The 19671-nt window shown below is 46.7% G+C and overlaps 5 protein-coding genes across 5 annotated transcripts; 2 read left to right on the top strand and 3 right to left on the bottom strand.

The window, feature by feature from the left end:
• Positions 1-134: 134 nt before the first annotated feature.
• Positions 135-2158, top strand: TRV_03895 (uncharacterized protein; the record flags this gene model as incomplete). Its single annotated transcript, XM_003021955.1, has 4 exons — positions 135-292; positions 367-533; positions 597-976; positions 1037-2158. 4 exons carry the CDS (start codon positions 135-137, stop codon positions 2156-2158), a joined length of 1827 nt encoding a protein of 608 aa, XP_003022001.1.
• A 560-nt stretch (positions 2159-2718) lies between these two features.
• TRV_03896 (uncharacterized protein) lies at positions 2719-5803 on the bottom strand (the record flags this gene model as incomplete). The annotated part of the gene is made up of 3 exons (XM_003021956.1): positions 2719-5007; positions 5075-5215; positions 5306-5803. The coding sequence occupies 3 exons, from the start codon at positions 5801-5803 to the stop codon at positions 2719-2721; spliced, it is 2928 nt and encodes a 975-aa protein (XP_003022002.1).
• Positions 5804-6185: 382 nt separating this feature from the next.
• Positions 6186-7200, bottom strand: TRV_03897 (uncharacterized protein; the record flags this gene model as incomplete). Its single annotated transcript, XM_003021957.1, has 2 exons — positions 6186-7021; positions 7113-7200. 2 exons carry the CDS (start codon positions 7198-7200, stop codon positions 6186-6188), a joined length of 924 nt encoding a protein of 307 aa, XP_003022003.1.
• Positions 7201-13436: 6236 nt separating this feature from the next.
• TRV_03898 (serine-rich protein, putative) lies at positions 13437-15962 on the top strand (the record flags this gene model as incomplete). The annotated part of the gene is made up of 1 exon (XM_003021958.1): positions 13437-15962. One exon carries the CDS (start codon positions 13437-13439, stop codon positions 15960-15962), a length of 2526 nt encoding a protein of 841 aa, XP_003022004.1.
• Positions 15963-17010: 1048 nt separating this feature from the next.
• Positions 17011-19010, bottom strand: TRV_03899 (uncharacterized protein; the record flags this gene model as incomplete). Its single annotated transcript, XM_003021959.1, has 3 exons — positions 17011-17591; positions 17665-18783; positions 18845-19010. Coding segments are annotated over 3 exons (1866 nt in total), but the record flags the coding sequence as incomplete, so codon positions are not given.
• Between the last annotated feature and the right edge of the window lie 661 nt (positions 19011-19671).

Here is a 19671-nt window from a genome sequence, read left to right on the forward strand (position 1 = left end):
AGGATAGAGGGTGGCCATCGTCGGTGTCGAGCCTGAGGATTGTTCTACTTTGATCTTTATTTCAAGATCCTTCCGTAGTTCAACACCTCAAAGGCTCAGACGAAATTAACAGTATGAATAGCAGTACTCAAACTATGGACAGTGAATATAATATTTCCAACGTGGAAGACTTGGAGCGTCGCATGTTCATCATTGCTACTTCATCCTTTGGTTTGATTGCATCATTTGTCACGTCTGCTGTGGTATTGTTTGATAACTGGAAGATACTGCGGAAAACCCGATCTTTCCAAAGGTATACAGTCCCCTATATATATTTACCCACCTTTTATACATATATCAACACTTACTTACTGTTATAATATTTAGAAACCCTTTCAAAATCCTATTTCACATACCGAATCCTTATGTCGTTCCGTACTCCCTTTCGATAACTTCAATCATTCAGGAAACGGTGTTCATCACTTCACAGTCAAGCAGTTATCGACCCATCAATGGTGATAGCTGCAAAACTTCATCCCAGGTTGTCTGGACTAGTGAGTTCTTCCTTCACGCTTTTACATCGCACATGGATTGCTGATCCCAATTTATTACCCTAGCTTCATGGATTAATGCATATATGCTTCTTGCGTTGTGTCTAACGTTTATCCTGAGAGGAGTCATCCCTTCCAAGAACTTTCCAAAGGGCATCTGGCTTGCCTTGAGTTGCGGGGGAGTGATATTACTCCTATTAATACTAACCTGGATACCATCCGCAGCCAAACCAAACCTGAATAGCAGATGTTCTGCAGAGCCATCTCAGTGGGTAAAGGGATGGGCTGATGTTGCCACTGGTTTAACGGTTCTGCTAGTTGCAGTTTACTTTGCAACCATCTCGGTTCTGATGTTCCGTCTTCGGAAGTCAAGACGGCTAAGTCGAGATCGAAGGACGGTTATGAAGCACGGCATATTTCATCTTGTGCTTGGATCCATATTATACGTTAGTACATTCATTCTCCCCTTAATCCGACACTCTTTTGTGCTAAACATCTTTAACTAGCTCGCCCCATTGCCATTCTATGTATCTGCTCTACGCCATCGGCCTTCGCAAGCTTCTGGCCTCGTTTCCTCAATTGCAATTCACATCTTTGGTTTTGCCAATTCTGCTTTATTTCTCATTTTGCGGGGACCCCGAGACGGCCTATCGACTTCTCCAGGTGGGCATATATGGGATAAACGCAGCACATGGAGCAGCTTTGGTGGAGCAGATTCTGGTATTGTAGAGGTGTACCGACCCGAGCGGAGAGAAAAGGAGATGGACAGCATACCGCTACGAAATGCTATGCCGAAGGAAACCCATGACTCTTCGACTAAGTCCGGCTTGGGGGTCACCGGAATCCCAAAACCAACCACAGGAGAATTTCCTCCTCGAAAGGAAGTGAAAACCAGCTCCGTTGGGCCGCTGCCGCATAGAAGCGCTGCATCAGAAACAAGAGGAAGTGTGATGAAGGAAACGCTGGTCTCGGGCAATGCATCCTATCATAGCAACGATATAGTACCTAAAATGCATTGTCCCGACGTTACCATACCGCAAACTCCAAGGCTAGCATTCAACTCCCCAGTTTATCATTCCCCGAAGTTCAGCCCAGCTATTGCACCCGCTGAACTGTATCCACCTAGTTACGGAATGTACCCGATGAATCCTCGACTAAATGTGTCAACCCCAGCTTTAGTTGGACCTAATTCTTCCCAGAAACCGCTTAACATGCCATCAACGCCAACACTTAACAGGTCCGGCAGCCTTAGAAGATCCCTGGATTCCGCTCTGTTGAAACCTCCATATCCACATCATCGACAAAACCACTACTATCATTCCAATGATACGTACAAATTTGAGCCCACCCCAGCATATCCTGCGCAACCGGCGCATCCTGGACCGGTCTACTTCCAGCCGTATCCAGCTTCACCAAGACCATCAGTTTCCACATACTCGTCAGGCACGCCCCGGAGACTGACGGACAAGATGCTTCCTCCTATTCCACCGCAAGATCCCCAGCAAGTTCTCTTCGAAGCAGCAATGCGGCTAAGAGATAGTCAAATTAGCTCTTATTCGGCACAGTGGCAACACAATGCCCATTTATCCCCCCTTCCCGCAACTTACCAATCTTCGCCTTGGATATGAGGTTTGATTTTTTTTTTTTTTTTTTAGAAAAAAAGCAATATTGTATACCCTATTTCATTCGCCTAATCTCCAATCCGGGCCTGAAACATTATATTCCTATTTTGCCTATCTGACAGGATTTGTCAGATCCTTTCTTGACAGAATATCTCCTTGGTTTGAATGGGACCGGTCCCTCTGGTTATATCTCTTCATATTTGGAGCTGGATGCTCGTTCGTTCATTCTCTCTATCCCCAGCTACATTTGACATGTTAGCCATATTTTCTGTATTGCCTGGGGCATACGATGTTATTACTTTCGCTTATGTCGATTAATCCCCCGTTGGCTGGCTAACATGCAACTCTCCTTTGATGTCCCTTTTAAACGCGTATCACACAGTCTTTTTAGATACAAATAATTGGTTTATCATATGTCACGATAAAATATTGAATACGGTTGGTTACATGATTTCCGAGCTTGGAAAGAGAGTTGAAAATTGAGTATTCATTTGCCTTTCTATAAATGGCAGTCCTCTATTTTGTGAAATCCGAAGTATTATACATATACAAGTTATCTAACCACGCTAGAAGACAACGTTAATGACCTTTCCACTTCCCACAACAACGACTCGTTTGCGTTTATCCCAATTATTTTTCTCCTGGAGCCAAACCTTTCCTTCTTTAGTCTGGAGAACGTGAGATAATATCCACTCCTGCTCTTGTTCCTTGCTGATTGACTCTGGGGTGGCACTGTTGCCCGAAAAGGGTGGCACAGACGCAGTGAACCGGAGTTTCCCATTGACCTGAACTGCTACCGTCTTCGCTCCACGAGAGCGAATTTGCTTGATATCCGATTCCGACAAGAATTCAGACGGCCATGGAGAAGATAGGACCCATGGAACAGTGTCAACGCGTTCAAAAAGAGGCTTGTGTAGTACTTCCCAACATTCTGAAGCGAAAGCTGGGGCAATCGGCGCCAACATGCGTAGCAGAGAATTTAGTGCGATGTATAGGGTTGTATGTAAAGGTGTGACAGATTGTGCTGAAGGAGATGTTTTCGATGATTCTTCAGGTAAAGGCACGGCTGAAATCGCGTTGGTGAGTTTTATCAGATCTGATATGACTGTATTAAGGCCGTATTGATTCTTCTCCAGGCAGTATGACACCGATGATATTGTGTTGTTTGTCATATGAAGGAGGTTGCTCTCAGTTTCCGAGAGCTTGTCTAGCGGTGGCAGGGCCATGTCATTCAAAGATGAAAGAGCATCAGGGGCTGATGAGAAGTTTGCCCTTTTGAGCGAGTTGCCGGTATCTTCCACGGCCTTCCATATGCGACTGAACCATCTTTGAATGCCCACAATCTTGGTTTCATCCCACTCTAACACTTCGCTGACAGGGGCAGAGAAGAGAACATGAGCACGCGTAGCATCTGCTCCATAACTCTCAATACAAGTATTCGGGTCTACTCCGTTATACTTACTCTTTGACATCTTCTCAAAAGATATGTTAGCGGGAATTTGGGTCCCAGTGAGCACTGGGGGGCCTTTAACAGAAAGGTCAACTTCACCCGGCCGTAAGAATCGACCAGTCTTAGGATCTGAGTAGGTCTTGCCATGAACCATGCCTTGAGACAATAGTTTGAGGAATGGCTCTGGGGGTTCCGCAGCATTTTCAATCTTGCCTTCCGCAGCAAGAAATTTGAAGATGAACCGAGAATAAAGAAGGTGGAGAATAGCATGTTCTATACCTCCTATGTATATGTCCACAGGGCGAGATTTCGAGGGCGACACCGGCAAATCGTTGTTTTTTGGGTCCAAGAATCTTAGGAAATACCACGAGGAGTCCACAAATGTATCCATGGTGTCAGTGTCTCTCGTAGCTGGTCCCTTGCAGCTTGGACATTCAGTGTGTAGCCATTCGTCTGCCGACTCCAGAGGATTTCCTGTCTTGTCTTTCAGTTGAGACCCTGGAATAGCAGGAAGTTCAACTGGTAACTGACTAGCAGGAACCGGCACAGCCCCGCAGCTGTCACAATGAATAATCGGGATCGGGGCACCCCAATATCGCTGCCGACTGATAAGCCAATCTCGTAGCCTCCAATTCTCGGCAAATCTAGCACGGCTTCCTTTATCCTTCAGGTCATTGATTATTTTTTCACCAGCGGTTTTTGAGGGCATCTTGCTATAAGACCCGCATATATCAGTAGTTTGTCCATGCCCTGAAAACGCCGAGTCGGCACCGTGTTTATCATTGGAGTCTGGGCCTGTTTTCAATGGCATAACTACGGAAACAATAGGTTCTGAAGGAGAATTTTCTTTCCAAAATCCGAAATCACGAGAGTCATGCCCAGGGACCCCCATGACCGCCCCCTCTCCGTAATCTGGGAGGACGTAAGGTGCAACATAAACTGGAAGCGAAGATGGTAAATGAGGGTTTCTTTCAAGATGATAAATTGGGTTGATAGCCTTGACTCCAGGCAGTTTGAATCCTGCCTTCGTCTCAGGCGGTAGTGAACCGGTGGAATTGATAAATTCCTGGAGCTCCGGGGTGTTGGCAGCCATTTTCTTTACCACTGGATGGCTGGTCGACAGTGCGATATACTGAACGCCATGGAGTGTGTCAGGACGGGTGGTAAAAACTTCGATATCAAGAGTTTCTCCCGGAATTGATAACGTAAATGGGACAAGGGCACCTCGCGACTTTCCTAGCCAGTGTCTTTGCATTGTCAGAATCCTATCCGGCCAGCTGCCAGATAATGAGTCGAGGTCCTTAAGCAATGCTTCTTTAAAAGCAGTTATCCGGAAAAACCATTGTTTTAACTCCCGTTTTTCGACTTTCGCGCCAGACCTCCAAGAGCATCCATTGGAGTCAACCTATTTTTGGGGAGTATATTTATCAGCCGCGAACGCTTCACCAATTCGCAAAGGTAGTTGTTAATACCTGTTCGTTTGCCAAAACTGTTTTGTCAACGGGATCGTAATTCACAACGGCTTCCGCTTGGTACGCAAGGCCTTTTTCGTGAAGCATTAAAAACAGTTTCTGGGTATGTTTGTAAAACTCAGGCGAGCAAGTCATAACTTCCTATAGTATAGTAAAAAAATACCAATTAGCATCCAGTCGATTATCCAAGTTCCATGTGATCTGATAAATTTATTAAAAGGGATGCTGTACCGTATCCCAATCGAATCGTATACCCAAATCTTTCAACTGATTCCTCATATTCGCTATGTTTTGTTTTGTCCAGCCTTCGGGATGGATCCCTCGTTCAATGGCAGCATTTTCAGCGGGGAGCCCAAAAGCATCCCATCCCATAGGATGTAGAACATCATAGCCTTTCATCTGTTTGAACCGAGCTAGAACGTCGGATATCGTATACACTCGAACATGGCCCATGTGTAAGGTTCCGGATGGGTAGGGGAACATGGGCAGCACGTAGGCCTTTTCCTTGCTACTGCTCATCAATCGAACCGAAGCCTCCCTGCCCTCCCATAATTCCTTCCATCTTTTATCAATGGCTAGAAGGTCTAGCTTCTTAGACGGCTGGTTGGCATTGGCATACGTGCTTGCGGTGCGAACAGGGAGACTCCGAAACCTCCATAGAAGGTGATGCGAGACCGTAGGTGGTCCGCCAAATCGAACATGGCCTCGAATAGCACAGGGAACCCACATCGCAGCCCCAGCTCATTCTCTTTGAAGGTCTCCTCTCCCCGGCTCTCCATGAAGGAAAAAAAGGCAAACGATGCGCTCAAACGACCTTCAGATGACTCGTTCCTGCGCCATTCCTATCTTGGCTAGTGCAGATCTTATCAGATTGATAACAGTTAGGTACCCACCTGAGTTACTTGTAGCGACCTGGAAGGCACAGCTGGAATAACTAAATGAATGTTAGTCTCCATATCCCCATCATTTTATTAGGTTACAGTTACGAGGTTGCTACTACGTCTTACTCTCACATCAAGTCATTAACCATTGAATTAATTATTGCTACGTAGGGCTAGAAGTAACCATCCGATCTAAACTACTATACAAAGTTGAACTCCTGTCAGCTCGCCTACCCCCAAGGACCCCTGAATCTCTTAGAGGTATCTGCCCTAAAATGGGCAGTCAAAGTTATGTTTCCGGCCTTCTCAAGCTTCAATTTGGCATTTGTCTCTTTTCGACTCAATTGGCCAATATGCTTCGCTCGGATAGCAAGCAATGATCGTAGCTCAGGATTGGACAGATGCGCTAAACCTTCCCGATCGCCTCGACTGAGTTGTAATAACTGGGTACGGGAAGCCGAGGTTGGTTTATCGTCTTCAGTTTCAGTACCCGCTTGTTCGTTTGTTGCCTTGGGCAGCGACAGAGGAGGAGAATCTCTGCGCCCCAGCGATTGACGATATTTATCAAACGCTCGAGTGCGATAGCCGCGAATTCTAACTGGAGATGGCCGCAGTAATGGGCTAATACCTGCAACTTTTGTTTTATTGTGTGCCTCGCGGAAATTATAAAAACCAGAAGTGTGCGAAGTAATGTCGAATCTGCAATGGCCCTTCGCCATCATGTGGTGTTGGATACCTTCAATCGTTCTTCGACGAGTAGAGCACAATATGCACCTGTGGTACTCGAAAATTTCAAGGTATAGGTATCTGAGAAGGGATGTGATGTCGGTGTCCAGGTGATCTTGATATGGTATGATGAAGCTATGCGCCTTTGACATGTGGAAAATATTGTCATCAAATGATGTCCTTGCTTCACCACAGAAAAGGCATTGCTCAGGATCAAACTCCAACGACCAAGGATGCTCTTCGTCTGTTTCATCTGAGTCATCTTCAGAAAGGGAATCATGATCTGGGCTGATGGTCTTTGCCCTTGACTGTAAGGGCAATATAGTGCTTCCAGGCACTGCTACTCGCAGGCGAAGATTATGTATGCTGTAGAAATGTTAGAGATCTGTTTCGTGTTCTCTTTCTTTTTTCAATGAGAAGATAAAGCTTACTGTAATTCACTCCTCGCATGCTGTCGCCAAGCACCTGGGCTATCAAGGCCTGTATCGCATATTCTGCAAGATGAAGGGAACTTGGCATCCATATCTGCTAGTGGCTGTTCGCAGGCTGCTCCGACGTTAGCCAGTTTTATGGTATGAGATGTAATCCTTCACTTGGACGTAAGGGAGCTGGTAAGGGCGATTGTCAGGGGTCGAACTTTGATGGAAAGATCTTGACTACTCGACAAAGGTCGAGTCGACCCCGTAGTATATATACCATCTTGAGGCAGAGATGGGAATATAGAATGTATCGTGATTTTCGCTTCGCCTGGAAGGCACACGTTGCCACCTCTCCTTGTTGTTCATGAAGACGCCGGATGAGCAATCATGAATCATCAGTTCGGATCCACAAAATCTTGGGCTCAGAGGTTAACTACTAAATTTAGCTACTGCCTAGGCCCGAAAGCTTGCCTCCCAGATCGCTTCCAATCGTATAAAGGACATAAGAGCAGGAGCTTATGTGCAGCCTACAGCCAACTTACCTGCGAGAATATATTTTGATAACTTCGCTGTACGTACTATATGGCGTTGAAAAAGCTATATACACAAAACATCTGGAACATATCTATATACGCAGCACCGTACCATCTCCATCTATACCTCCACGGAAATGGTCCTTTATCACACGACCATTCAAAATCGTCTCTTTTATGATTCCCTGCACATGCTTCGGCTCTACCCTACCATACCAGATAGCCTTCCCAGCCAACGCGTTAACATCCCCCGAGTTGGATCTTGGGGAACGGGGTATGTATATAATAACGTTGCCAGCATATTTATGGCCGCCAATATGACTTATCAAGCCAATATTCGCGTGATTCAACCTATCAACTGGGGTATTTCCCACAGTGTAACCTTCATCTTTTAGTACTCTGCTAAATTCCGACTCCAGCAAAGGGCCCATAACTCCACATCGTTTGTCTCGACCTCCGTGTCCACAAATCAAAATCGTAGGCGAGTGATCTATGCTCTTCACAGACTTAAATGTAGGTTGAAGTTCCGGGAGCCTTTTCATTGCTTCCAATTTATCGACAGGTAAATTTCGTGCGCTCTATGGGGAACTATTGGGAGGAGGAATGCGCGAACGAATCGATCTAATCCAGCATCATCAAGTGGGATATCAGGAATGTACTTGAAGCTTGGAAAAAGCAGGGCTGAAGCGCGAGATGTATCTGACTTATCGGTCGAGGGAATGAAGGAGGAATTTGTAATGACAATGTTATTATAGGGCTATAAGTTCAGAAATTGCTGATTAGGATAACGCTCTTTGGAAATGATTTGGATAAGGGGCAAGGGAAAACTGAGGAGCAATTTACATCAGCAAACTTCCCCGTCCGAAACATTAGTTTCTTCAATCTGCTGCCCAGTATACCCCATCCCTGATCTAGCCCATCCTCCTCTATTCGGCTTCGCCAATCTCGTTGTCCGGTGGATATGAGAACTTGTTGGGCGTAAGGCGCCATGGTGCCGTTAAGATCTTGGTCATGGTCAATTTCGAGGCCGGCAGGCGTTGCCGTACAAGAGCACGTCGGCTCGGGGCATGACTGCACGACGGGGAACGGTGGAGGAATAGGAATTGAGATGCGTCGTGAAGTTGAATATCGGTTACAATGTATTTGCCCAACACGAAAACACTGACCGCGTATTCCGCGCATTGTAATGTCCCTTATCTTCTCTAGAGTCAGAAGACTTGGGTTTACTCTTTGCGCATTAATTATTGAAGAAGGTAGGTAAGAATCCGAGTCTTCTTGTGAAGTGAAATTTCAGTCGCGTTGACGTCGCGAGTTTTATCTCCGCACCGATCGGGAATAACTAACGGGGTTTCGGCGATAACTAACTACCGTGCCTCATCAATATACATTAAAGCATTATACATAGTTTAATCAGCCTCGAAAATACTTCAGTTAGTAAAAACACACTTGCTAAGGAGAAGAAAATCAGCATATTACAAAGTAATAATTAAAAGCGCTCAAGATGCTCCATCACTCCTATACCCCGGTCTGTCCATCTCTTAATGCATTTTAGGCGAAAACGACACCAACGCCTTTGAAGATTCCGTCAGCGGCCAAAACTGATAATAGAATAATCCCACCCCAGCAAACAGAAGGATATAGTACGCGACGCTCCAACCAATTCCAGTTGCCTCATCGACCCTGCCAAATATGTTCTCGTCCTCATCGAATTTGGCGGCCCTGATTAGAGTGCTCTCGATCGGAATTGATGTCTCAACACGGCCCCATAGGCGAGGTAGGCCGCAGTAATTGCAGAATGAATGCACTAGCATAACGGCTAGAAGGGAATCTGTTCTCAAGTAGAGAAAGGTGGCATACCATCCAAATATGGTGGTATAAGTGAACTGGAAGAGCGAACGGACAAAAACTGGGATAAGCGGAGTGTCTGGCTGCGCTAGCTTGGTTTCGTAGAAATGGTTAATATGCGCAATACCGAAATATAGGGGAGTCAGAAACACGATCCGCCCCGGGGACATCTTCGCCATTAGATGAAATACGATGATAATAGACCGGAAAGTTATTTCCTCAGTGATGGGGCCCTACTCGTTCATTAGCTTATGATGTGCTGCGGCATTACACAGAAAAGGGGGATCTTGACTGACAGCAACGTAGTTTCTCCATCCTGTCCAGGAACGAAGAGTTTGGACCAGTGTTCGTCCCCTAACCCAGTTCCTCCATCTACCTTCGGCAATTCCCATTTCAAATAATGGACCCATGAACAACAAGGCTGTGAGCAAAAGACTCTTTCCGATTTCCAGCAGTCCAATCGGCCACCATCCTAGGAGTTGAAGGGCTTCTAGCGGAGTACTCCTCCCACTACGGACGATGAAATAGAACGTGGCCACGCTGCAGCAAAGGCATGACACCATCACAGCTCGGATACGGGCTTTGATCAGTGACGGCGCATCACGGCTCAATGTTGGCCCTGGCCGAGTCGCCTTGGAGGTATACAATGGAGCAACATATAAAATCGTGCATAGTATCTATTGATAGCAGTTAGCACATTCCCATGCCTCGAATCGAAACATATGCGGTCAAATCGGATTTACTTGCATACGTACCGAACACCAAACAGCAGTGGCCACTGAAATAAGAGGCTCAGGTTCTTGATTCTATTATCAGAACATCGTCTGTATACTCTAAAGCAACCAACTACAGCATCCTCCTCCCTCTTTGGTCCTCTACTGCCACGTACCTTTGTCACCATGATAGTAATGCCTCAACCTCTCGAAGAGACCGGAGGCCATGTTTCCAACCTTCATTAAGACAGGGCTTTCCAATGAAGCCAGGTCCAGGTTCTCACAAGGCAAGGCAGCAAGGCAAACTCAAGAAACAGGATTGTGCAGCCACAGGGAGTCGACAACTACTGTCTCGGGGCGCGAAGACGGAGTTTTCGAGCTGGTCGCCCAAAGCGTGGCCTTAAACTGGCAAGGGTCATGTGCCTTGGCGGTCTGGACCTTTAACTATTATTTCCCTCACAAAGGGCTTTCCTTTCCCTACTTCTATTATTATATAATCCACATTATGTAATGCTAATTACATAATTCATCACGTGAACAAACAAGTCTCGTTTAGGTTAGTCCTTCTTGTTTCAGCCTTTTCAGCCAGCGACTCCTGACCAACAGCGCCGGCGGCACTGGCGGATTTCCAAACACAACAGCTCCGTTTATCCAGCGCCAGAAGAGACAAAGTGCGCTGGAAGATGGAGAACAGTTAAAAGGGTCCGAAGGCCCGAGAATGGGTTTATTTCTTTTTCCCATAAAAGCGAACACAGTCCCGTTCCCAGTCTCCTGGATTGTGGACCGGAATTTCGCTTGTCTTTGGGGGTGGAGTGCCTGGTTGCCAATCCTTTCTGAGTTTACCAGGAGCAATAACAAAAAAAATTCAATGCCGTGCCTCCTTCTGCAAGGGGAACCCTCGCCGCGAATGAGAAGTTGAAGAATGTTGATGACGGCGCTCCAGGGCTGGCAGACGTGCAGGAGAAGAAACGGCATGTTCTCCAAGTGGGTACATCACAGTGAGTGGCATGAAATAGCAGCGCACACAGCATATGCTTCGTTGACATTTGCATCTGCTCCATCAGACAGCTGTTGGGCTGGTTGTACAGAGTCCCACTAAAATAAACAAATACAGGGAAGGACTCGAGATACAGGGTACTGCTGTACCTGTTTCCAAGCACTTTACGGAGGACAATAGCTCATATATATTTGGGTTACAAGGGCTTCGTTAATCCTCCAATAGCCTCTCATATCGTGACATAAATAATTTGAACTTGTATTTCCATCTTCAGGACATATTCTTCCGAATCGTCCGGATTCGGGACTTTTAAGGTGTGACACACGGGCGATCATAGCTTGAAGAACTGGAAAATGAGATCACTATCGAATAATAAATGCCAGTTATATACCATATGGTATAGAAGTTATCACATGGGGTAAGCGTGGTCATGAAAAGTGAGGCGAGTCACAAAATATTCAGGGGAAAAAAGTATGTTTTCCGTTGTTGAGCCAATTGTACCGCGAGGAAATGGTGGCGTTTAAAATCTTTGGCTAGGAGACGAAGTTACAGAACGACCTGCATGAAAGTGAAAACCAAAAGCGACCTCGTAGTCATGGCTTGTTCATGCACTGTACCTCAACTCAAGCACCTAGGTATTCTAGATAGTCTGTATCAAATCCAAACATGCCTCTCTTCTTGCTTCAGATCAGTGTTAGGCATTATTAAGAGGCCTAGCATGTAAGCACCCATCGGAGAAGTCAATGGCGTGAACCGCGAGCGCCAGGGCTGAAAGCAGGTCTCACTCTCAGCCATCCACAAAGCCACTTGCTTCACCATAGAACCGGCTCTCTTCAAGGCTTTGACTGGGGGCTGTATTTCTTCTTTCACGATAAAATTCAGCCTTCTTGCTGTATAAGTATATGCTCGACAATCGCAGAACCGACAAACACTGCTCAACCAAGCAACCCTACCCTGTCGCTCCAGATGCCATTCCCAGCGTTTACACGAGCATATGAAAAAATAAAAAAAAAAAAATTTATGGCATAAGTTGTTTGTTTACACTATTTTGTCTAATGTTTTTCCTCTTCTCTCCACCTGTCTCTAATTTAATCTAAATATTGTTGATTGCTGGAGAAAAAAGCTCTGTTGATTAAGTCATAGTGGGTAATCCTTATATTGCTACCATTCTAAGAAGTGGGTCTGGCGTGGTGACTTCTGGCAGCCGACTGTAACAAGGTACGCCGAGTGGAGCACATCGTCCCCCTTCTGCAAACTCCGTACAACGACGCGCATCTGCTCGACCCCAACCAGTCAAGACGTGCGTGCCCGACCCAGGGTTCTTTCCGCAGCCGACCCAGCTCTGCAGCTGTCCTTCAACCAGCGCATCTCTCGCCCATCCTTTTGCCTGTGTTTGTTTTCAACCATTATCAACAACATCATCTTGTTCTTCTTCTTCTTCTCATCCTCATCATCGCCCTCCCCAGCACGACCTGATCTATATTTATCTTATCTTGATCTTATCTCGATTTCTGCCAGTGTGGGTCCCCAACTTTAAACTCAAAAGAAACGGCCCGCTCACCGCCCTCCACGTACCTGATGACTAAGACCCCGTGACTGCCTTGCGCTCTTTCTCCCTTTTTCATCTCGGCTGAGCGAATCTTCTTTTTCTCTCCAACATCAACTCTTCGACGTCTCTCGGCTTTTTCGTTCTTCGTTCTCTCTTTGCCATTGTTTCTTGTCTGTCGTTCCCTTCTTCACAGTCGCTCTTTATATATATTCATATAATTCACCCATAATTCTACCCATTTAATAAGCTTTCTCCGTGCCACCCAATTAGCACACCACGCTCACTCTAAATTTAACCGCCTTTGAAACACTTCCAGCATCAGTCTTTCAACTGCAGCCCCCCCAGAGTCCAGCATCCAGCTCCTTAAGGCGGCTATTCTCTAGACGCCCTGCCATTCATTTATTCATTAATTCGTTCTTCGACGCTCACTGCGAGACCATTCCTGCTTCGATTCTTCAGCCTTAATTTCGGGATCCTTCACCCTCTAGAGCCGCCATATCAGCACTCCTTTCTCTAGCCGTTCGTGGAGCATTTGTTCTTATATTCTTGTTTCTATATATATTCTTTCCAACTCTACATACTATCACCGTTCTCCCCCCCCCCCCCCTTGGAGATTTTTTTTTTTATTTTTTATTTTCAACGGCCCGTTTTCCCGTGGAGTAATGCGATGAGGAATAAGTCGAGTTAGGGCCCACGATAATGTCTTTATCTTCCCCTTCGTCTAGAAGGTCAACACCAAAACGCCGTCCACTCCATCAACGAACAAACTCGCAGAACAATGTTGTCTCCCCGCCCTCGCCTGTCCGTCCAGTTTCACCGACGCTTCGACTGGTATCAAACAAAACTGACTACTCGGAGGATGATGATGTCTTCAGCAATCCAGACGATGTTGACATATACTCTGCTAACCCATATCCTACCAAACCCGCTCATGTGCTACTGCCTCTAGGTTCCTCATCTGCTAGAGGCCGTATAACTAGAAGCGGGACTCCTTCAACAATTACTCCCTCTAATACCTGGAGTTCCAGGCCCAGTGTATCTCCGGACCTAGAATCCTCCAGTTCCAGCCAACAACCCACCGGAAGCGCCTCGGACCTTTCCACCTTTATGGGAAACACTTCAAGCGCAATATGGGGCCAGGATCCAAAGTCGAGCAACACCACTGTCGCTCGCTCAGTCACCCCACAGGCCTCAGAGAGTGGTGATAGTGGTAACGATAATGACCAGGAGAAATATTCTGACCGCAGTAGCGTAACCGCGCTTCCAAGGCCTGTTGCCACTACTATCAAGTTAGTCAATGAGCGGGAACGAGAATTTTCACGATCAAGCCGTACGCCTCCAAGCAGATCTCCTCCATCTGACGGCTCCCTCCTAATCGGATGTTCTATTACTCGTGGCCACTCGTCCTCCTCAAATTCGTCCTCAAATGTTGCCCGGATTGGGTATACATCCAGCCCCAACCTAGTGCCGTTGAACAGTTCGTCGCCAAATTTGCTTCCCATTGGCTCTTCTCCTAACGTTGTCAGGGCTCGCGCTTCTGAGTCTTCGTTGTTTTCAGCAAATTCGTTTGGAACGGCGATAAGGTATATCCGCAATCGAGGAGGGCAGAACACTACTTCAGAACCAGCATCTGCGACCCGATCTGATTCCCATACTCCGTCCATCCCCTCAAGCCCCCCTGTCCCAGTGCTAAGGTCATACCAATCCACATCAACACTTGATCTCAATGCGCGGTCAAGCCAAGGGAATGTTTCCTTACCCAGCATGCCATCAGATATTGATATTCAGGCCGTTATGGACAGCGGAATTCCTATACAGTACCCAATATTACGTCCACCCTCGTCGTCCGGCTCGTACGCAGAAACGTCCATGGTCTCCATTCCAGAGCCGTTGGCAGTAGCCCGCCCTCCAACTCGACGGTGGAACCCGGACTTGTCCTCCGTCTCGTCTGACATGTCAGTTCCAATGGATGAGCGACACAATCTTCCGTCATTATCCCTTGATGGTACCCAAGGGAGATCCCGACAGGTGACTGAAACTGAGCAATCTTGGCTCTCCGCACGCCAGCAATCCGAGATGCCAGATTATTCAGTAATGGATGAATCCGAGATGGATGAGGTTAGCGACCGCATTACTCATCTTCATGCCTTGCGTGTTCTAAAGCATAAGACATCCGCCACCCTCAGCTATCGGTCATCCCTCTCAAGGCGAGGCTCTCTAAGCCGGTCGGGGTCAACAGCAAGTCAATTTCTAACTACTATACCCCAGTGGGCAAAGCTATACTATCAAGGTGGAAACCTCGCCTTCCTTTCGGCTGTTTCTCTAGTTGATGTTAGCAGACCAAATACCCCACGAGAAATCCCTGCTGTGACTCAGGTTTCCTACTCAGAACCCTTGGAGGAAGTATCAAATCAAGCTGTAGTCCGTGTACCGCCTGGAAATATCTCACGCCCCCGAACACGGCCTCGCCGAGCGAGCCAGCCTGTACAACGACAAGACCAGCCAGAGTCACAGCCAGCACGGCGGCAGGAATCGATGCCGATACCAGAAGCAGAAATACAAGTGGAGCAATCGGAACAAGCCCAGGTTGAGCCTAAACCAAAAGCCATCCGACGAGACTCTCGTGATCCAAGAACGCATTGGGCCGGTATTGTTGGAGAAGATGAGATTACACCTCAGCCCTCTCGCGAAGTGACACCCAGGGGCGTCTGGTCACCACATCTGTATACAGATAAACGGTTCCGTTCAACTGAGAGGAAAATATGGAAGGCTCCACCATACGACGAATCTGGCGAATATATATGGAGTAGACGAAACATGCAGGTGCTCAGTTTTTGCTTTGGTTTTATCTTTCCATTAGGTATGTTTACAACTCTTTGTTGCCAAGTTTGTCCATCTATTCTAATATCTTCATCCACAGCCTGGTTGATTGCCTCGTTTCTGCCTTTGCCAATCAAGCCACCATCTGTTGAGAACGGAATGCCAGGGCAGCCAGATATTGAAAAAGCAGCTGCTCACCGAGCAGTCCTGGCTGATAATTTACGTTACGAAAATGCCCGATGGTGGCGGAATCTGAACCGTTGCATGACACCAGTTGGCTTGTCAATCATTATAATAGTTGTATGTTTATTAAAAATTTCTCCATACATTTATAACCCCTTTACTAACATCCATAATAGATCACACTATCCGTTCTTGGATCACGAAACGCCCTATGATACATGACCTCGTTTTTGATTTCATGTTGTAAAACAACATTAATTAGTACTTATGCCCTTACGCTTCTAATACGGCAACGGATCTCTATATGGCACGTTTATATATACATATCCAACCGTTTTATGGTCCCACGTTTTCTATGATGGTTTGGCTTTTTATATTCGCTTTCTTTCCCCAATTTTCGTCTTTTGCGTCTTACCAAAACAATGCACGTTAAGGAGAATGATTTCTCCTTTATACGATTTAACGAAAGCGCGCAAATCCCTTGCTTCCGTCTTTACTTTCGGGTCCTTTCACCTGCATTATACTTCTATTGGCCTTTATTTGATTCCCCCTTTAAACCCTACTGTGTATACCTTATTACCTTATTTGTTATTTTCAGCCCTATTCCCACCACACATTCGCCTACACTTATGGCCCCCTTTTTCATTCGTCGAAACTACTAGTTTCTGGTTCTTCAACCACCTTTTTCTTGCCCTTCGACTTTATACCATATTTCGTCACCCACCTTCTTCTTCTCCCCCTTTTGCGATCAAATTGCCAAACTCAACACTTGCCTTCTTCTATACGCACTACGCTTATAAAAATTGCAATCCCTCTTGTCACTATATATCCCTGCGAGGTGGCTTGATACAATATGCTGAAAATGGATGTAAAAAAAGCCGATTAATATTTGAAAATACGTTTTCGTTCTTCTATTTCTGGCAATGTTCACCACACTATGTCAGCCCTCCCCATCCTTCTCTATGATGACGTGTTATTACTTCTTCTCTACTCTGATGACCAACCGAAATCAAACCAATTATTCCAGTGATGGCTCGCTGTGTGCATAGTAGATGTTGTTCTAAGGTATAAAGATAGGGCGTGCTTCAAAATCGCTGAGATCCTAGGAGAATAAGCAACCAAGATAAGCCACCAACCATCCTCCGTCCTCTCTAATTAGGGCATAACAGTAGCAAAGACGCATGCAAAACAAAGGGAGTAGTAGAATGATTTAAGGCCAGGATATAGCCCTGCGGAACCATCCAACATTATTATATCTCATTACGGCATGTTAAAAGGGAGCCTTGCCTAGCTTCTGCTCAAGGATGTTCCGCAGTTCTGCACCAGTAGGCATCGTGACCACACTGCCACGTCGTCTCCTGGTTTCGATCTCCTTCTTGATCTCGTTCACGGCGTCTTCAACGTCCTGCGCCAAATCATTGGGCAGGCCGAGGGGTTGCTCGGTGTATGGTGTTTGGCCGGCCTGCACCTCCCTGGCATCAGCCTGGGCCTTCTCCCTTGCTCTGACAGCAGCAGCTTCATTAGCGGCTTGTCTATCGGATGGTTTGCCAGGTACTTCTGCATCCTTGCCAGTAGCAACCTTGTTACGTTTGTTTAGCTTGCGGATTAATTGGGCTTTTGCGGGGCTGTTAAAGAAAGTGAGTGTGGCGACGATGCCAATTATGATGTAAAAGTAGACGCGGCCCCAGAGGGTGGTGCAGTCAGTGAAATCCAGAAGGATGAATGGAGCGATGGTGAAGCTCATTGTGAGCTGGGTTGCGAGCCAGCTGATGATGTCATAATAAATCTTGAAACCAGTTGGAGCAGTGCCGTCAGGGGTAAGGAAAAAGGGGCGAACATGACGGCGGAAATCTAAACACGATTGTTAGTATTATTGGTATTCAAGGGAAGCTAAGATAAAATAAATGGAAAAAATATGACGTACGTTTGGCGCTTGTTTGAACAAAAGAGCCCAGAATGAAGGTCAGGTAGTAACCTGGGTAGAAGCCATGCCAGATAGCACTGGTAGCAAAGGTAGCCAAGCTTGCACGGAAGCCGGGTTTCTTCCCCTTTGGAGTGACGCGGAGGTAGATATAGTTTCGCAGCCAGTGATTTGTGTTCTTGTTCCAGTTGGCGAGGAACGCATGGGGGTTCTGGGCGGTCTCTAGACCGTAGGCGTTGACGTTCTCGAGCTTATTCCAGTACACCTGTCCTGTATTGCGGTCGACGCCGTTGTATCCCATTCCAGAGAGGATACAAGCACCTTCAGTCAGGGACCAAACACCATAGTACTTCAACCTTGCCGCGAAGCCAAACACATACAACACCCAAATCTTCCTGAAGAAGCTGTAGGCGGCGAATTCGTCGCTCAGCAGCAAGTTGGTAGTATAGATGGGCGCAAACACAATGAAAGCACCGATGAACGCTAGTCCCATCGCAGCCTTCAAAGCAGCTGGTCTGCCGCTCCTGGGTATCTTTCTCTTCTTCCGCGTGGGAGGTGCCTTGGACGGATCAATACCAGGAGGCAAGTCGAACATACTAGTTTCAATCCACCGTCGGTACTCGACGTAGTCGAACGCTGGGCCTGCAAACAACGAGGGGAAGAACAGCACGTATCCGGCAAAATCAAGCAAGCTGGGGAACTCCTTGATGGCAGCGTGTTTCTGGGCCTCACTAAGTTGGCTATCAGGCAGTCGGCCGTCATGCACGTTCCAGCAGAACGCACTCAGTTTCATGACCAGCACCATCTGAGCACCGGTGACGTCGACGGAAGTAGGGTCATTGATGATTTGCCTAATTATATGACTGACGGACATGTATCCGATAAGGTATGTGAAGCCAACCCAGGGCATCATGGACCCGTCGACGTAGTATGCGATTGCATATGCTCCTGCGGAGCAGTAGAGGAGGGTGCGGACGCCATCCCAGAGATCAAAGAGACCGACCAGGTAGAAGAGCGAGACGGCGATGATGAAGGCGTTTTTCTTCCAGGGTTGAGAGTCCGGGAGTCGCTTTAGTATAGCTGCGAGGGGGTACGAGAGGAGGAACGAGGTAATGAGTTTTACTACTGTGAATTAGAACAAGAGGACTTGAGTATGCAGAAAGGAGTAAAAGTGAGAACATACGCTCATCAGCAGATGCGCCGATTACCTCTCCAGCGGCGGCGAAAGCTGTTGTTGCAGAGTCAATAACGAGATATGAGCAGGTAGAGAGAGGACACTTTTTTGGTGTGGGAGGGACGAACGGGCGTTGATATAGGGCAGCATCTTTGCAGCTTGCACTTGCAGCTAGCTAGCTGGCTAGGAGGAGTCAACAGGGGGTAAAAATGGAGCTGAACATCGCAGGGAAAAGACGAAAGAAAGGATTGAAGGATGGAGAGAGAAAAAAAGAAAGACGATATCAAAAATTGCATGTAGGGCTTGGATGGAGCTCCAAGTCGTTTGTTCCACGTTGTTGAGCTTCAACACTTTTTAGCGGACAAACGTTGATCCTGTCCTGCTGATGATCCAACGTGATGAAGATGAAGTAGACAAAGACAACAGACAAAGAGGAAGACGAGGATAAAGATAATAGTAGTGTCCTGATGAGTCTGATGAAGCTCAGCTGATAGATAGAAACGAGTATGCTACAAGAGATGCTCCAACCGATATATATGACCAAAAGAAGCCTTGCCAAAAGAGCAGTACCAGAAGATGCCACATGCCACGCTTGCAACGAGATATAATTACACACATAGACATACACACGTTCCCCCGAGAGGAGGCCGTCAGGTCGTCTTGGAGTCCGAGTCCTTGCTCGAGTCCTTGCTTGTGTTCTTGTTATCGTGTAGGATGCGAACGACATCCTTGTTGAAGATGTACTGGAGGCCAGACCAGGAGGTAGTAAAGGCGACGAGATATCTACCTCAGTCAGTAAAGAAAACGACGAAGACATGAAAGAAACAAAAAAAAAA

Source organism: Trichophyton verrucosum, assembly GCF_000151505.1.
Source record: "Trichophyton verrucosum HKI 0517 chromosome Unknown contig00313_1.f1.exp, whole genome shotgun sequence".
Classification (NCBI taxonomy): Eukaryota; Fungi; Ascomycota; class Eurotiomycetes; order Onygenales; family Arthrodermataceae; genus Trichophyton; species Trichophyton verrucosum.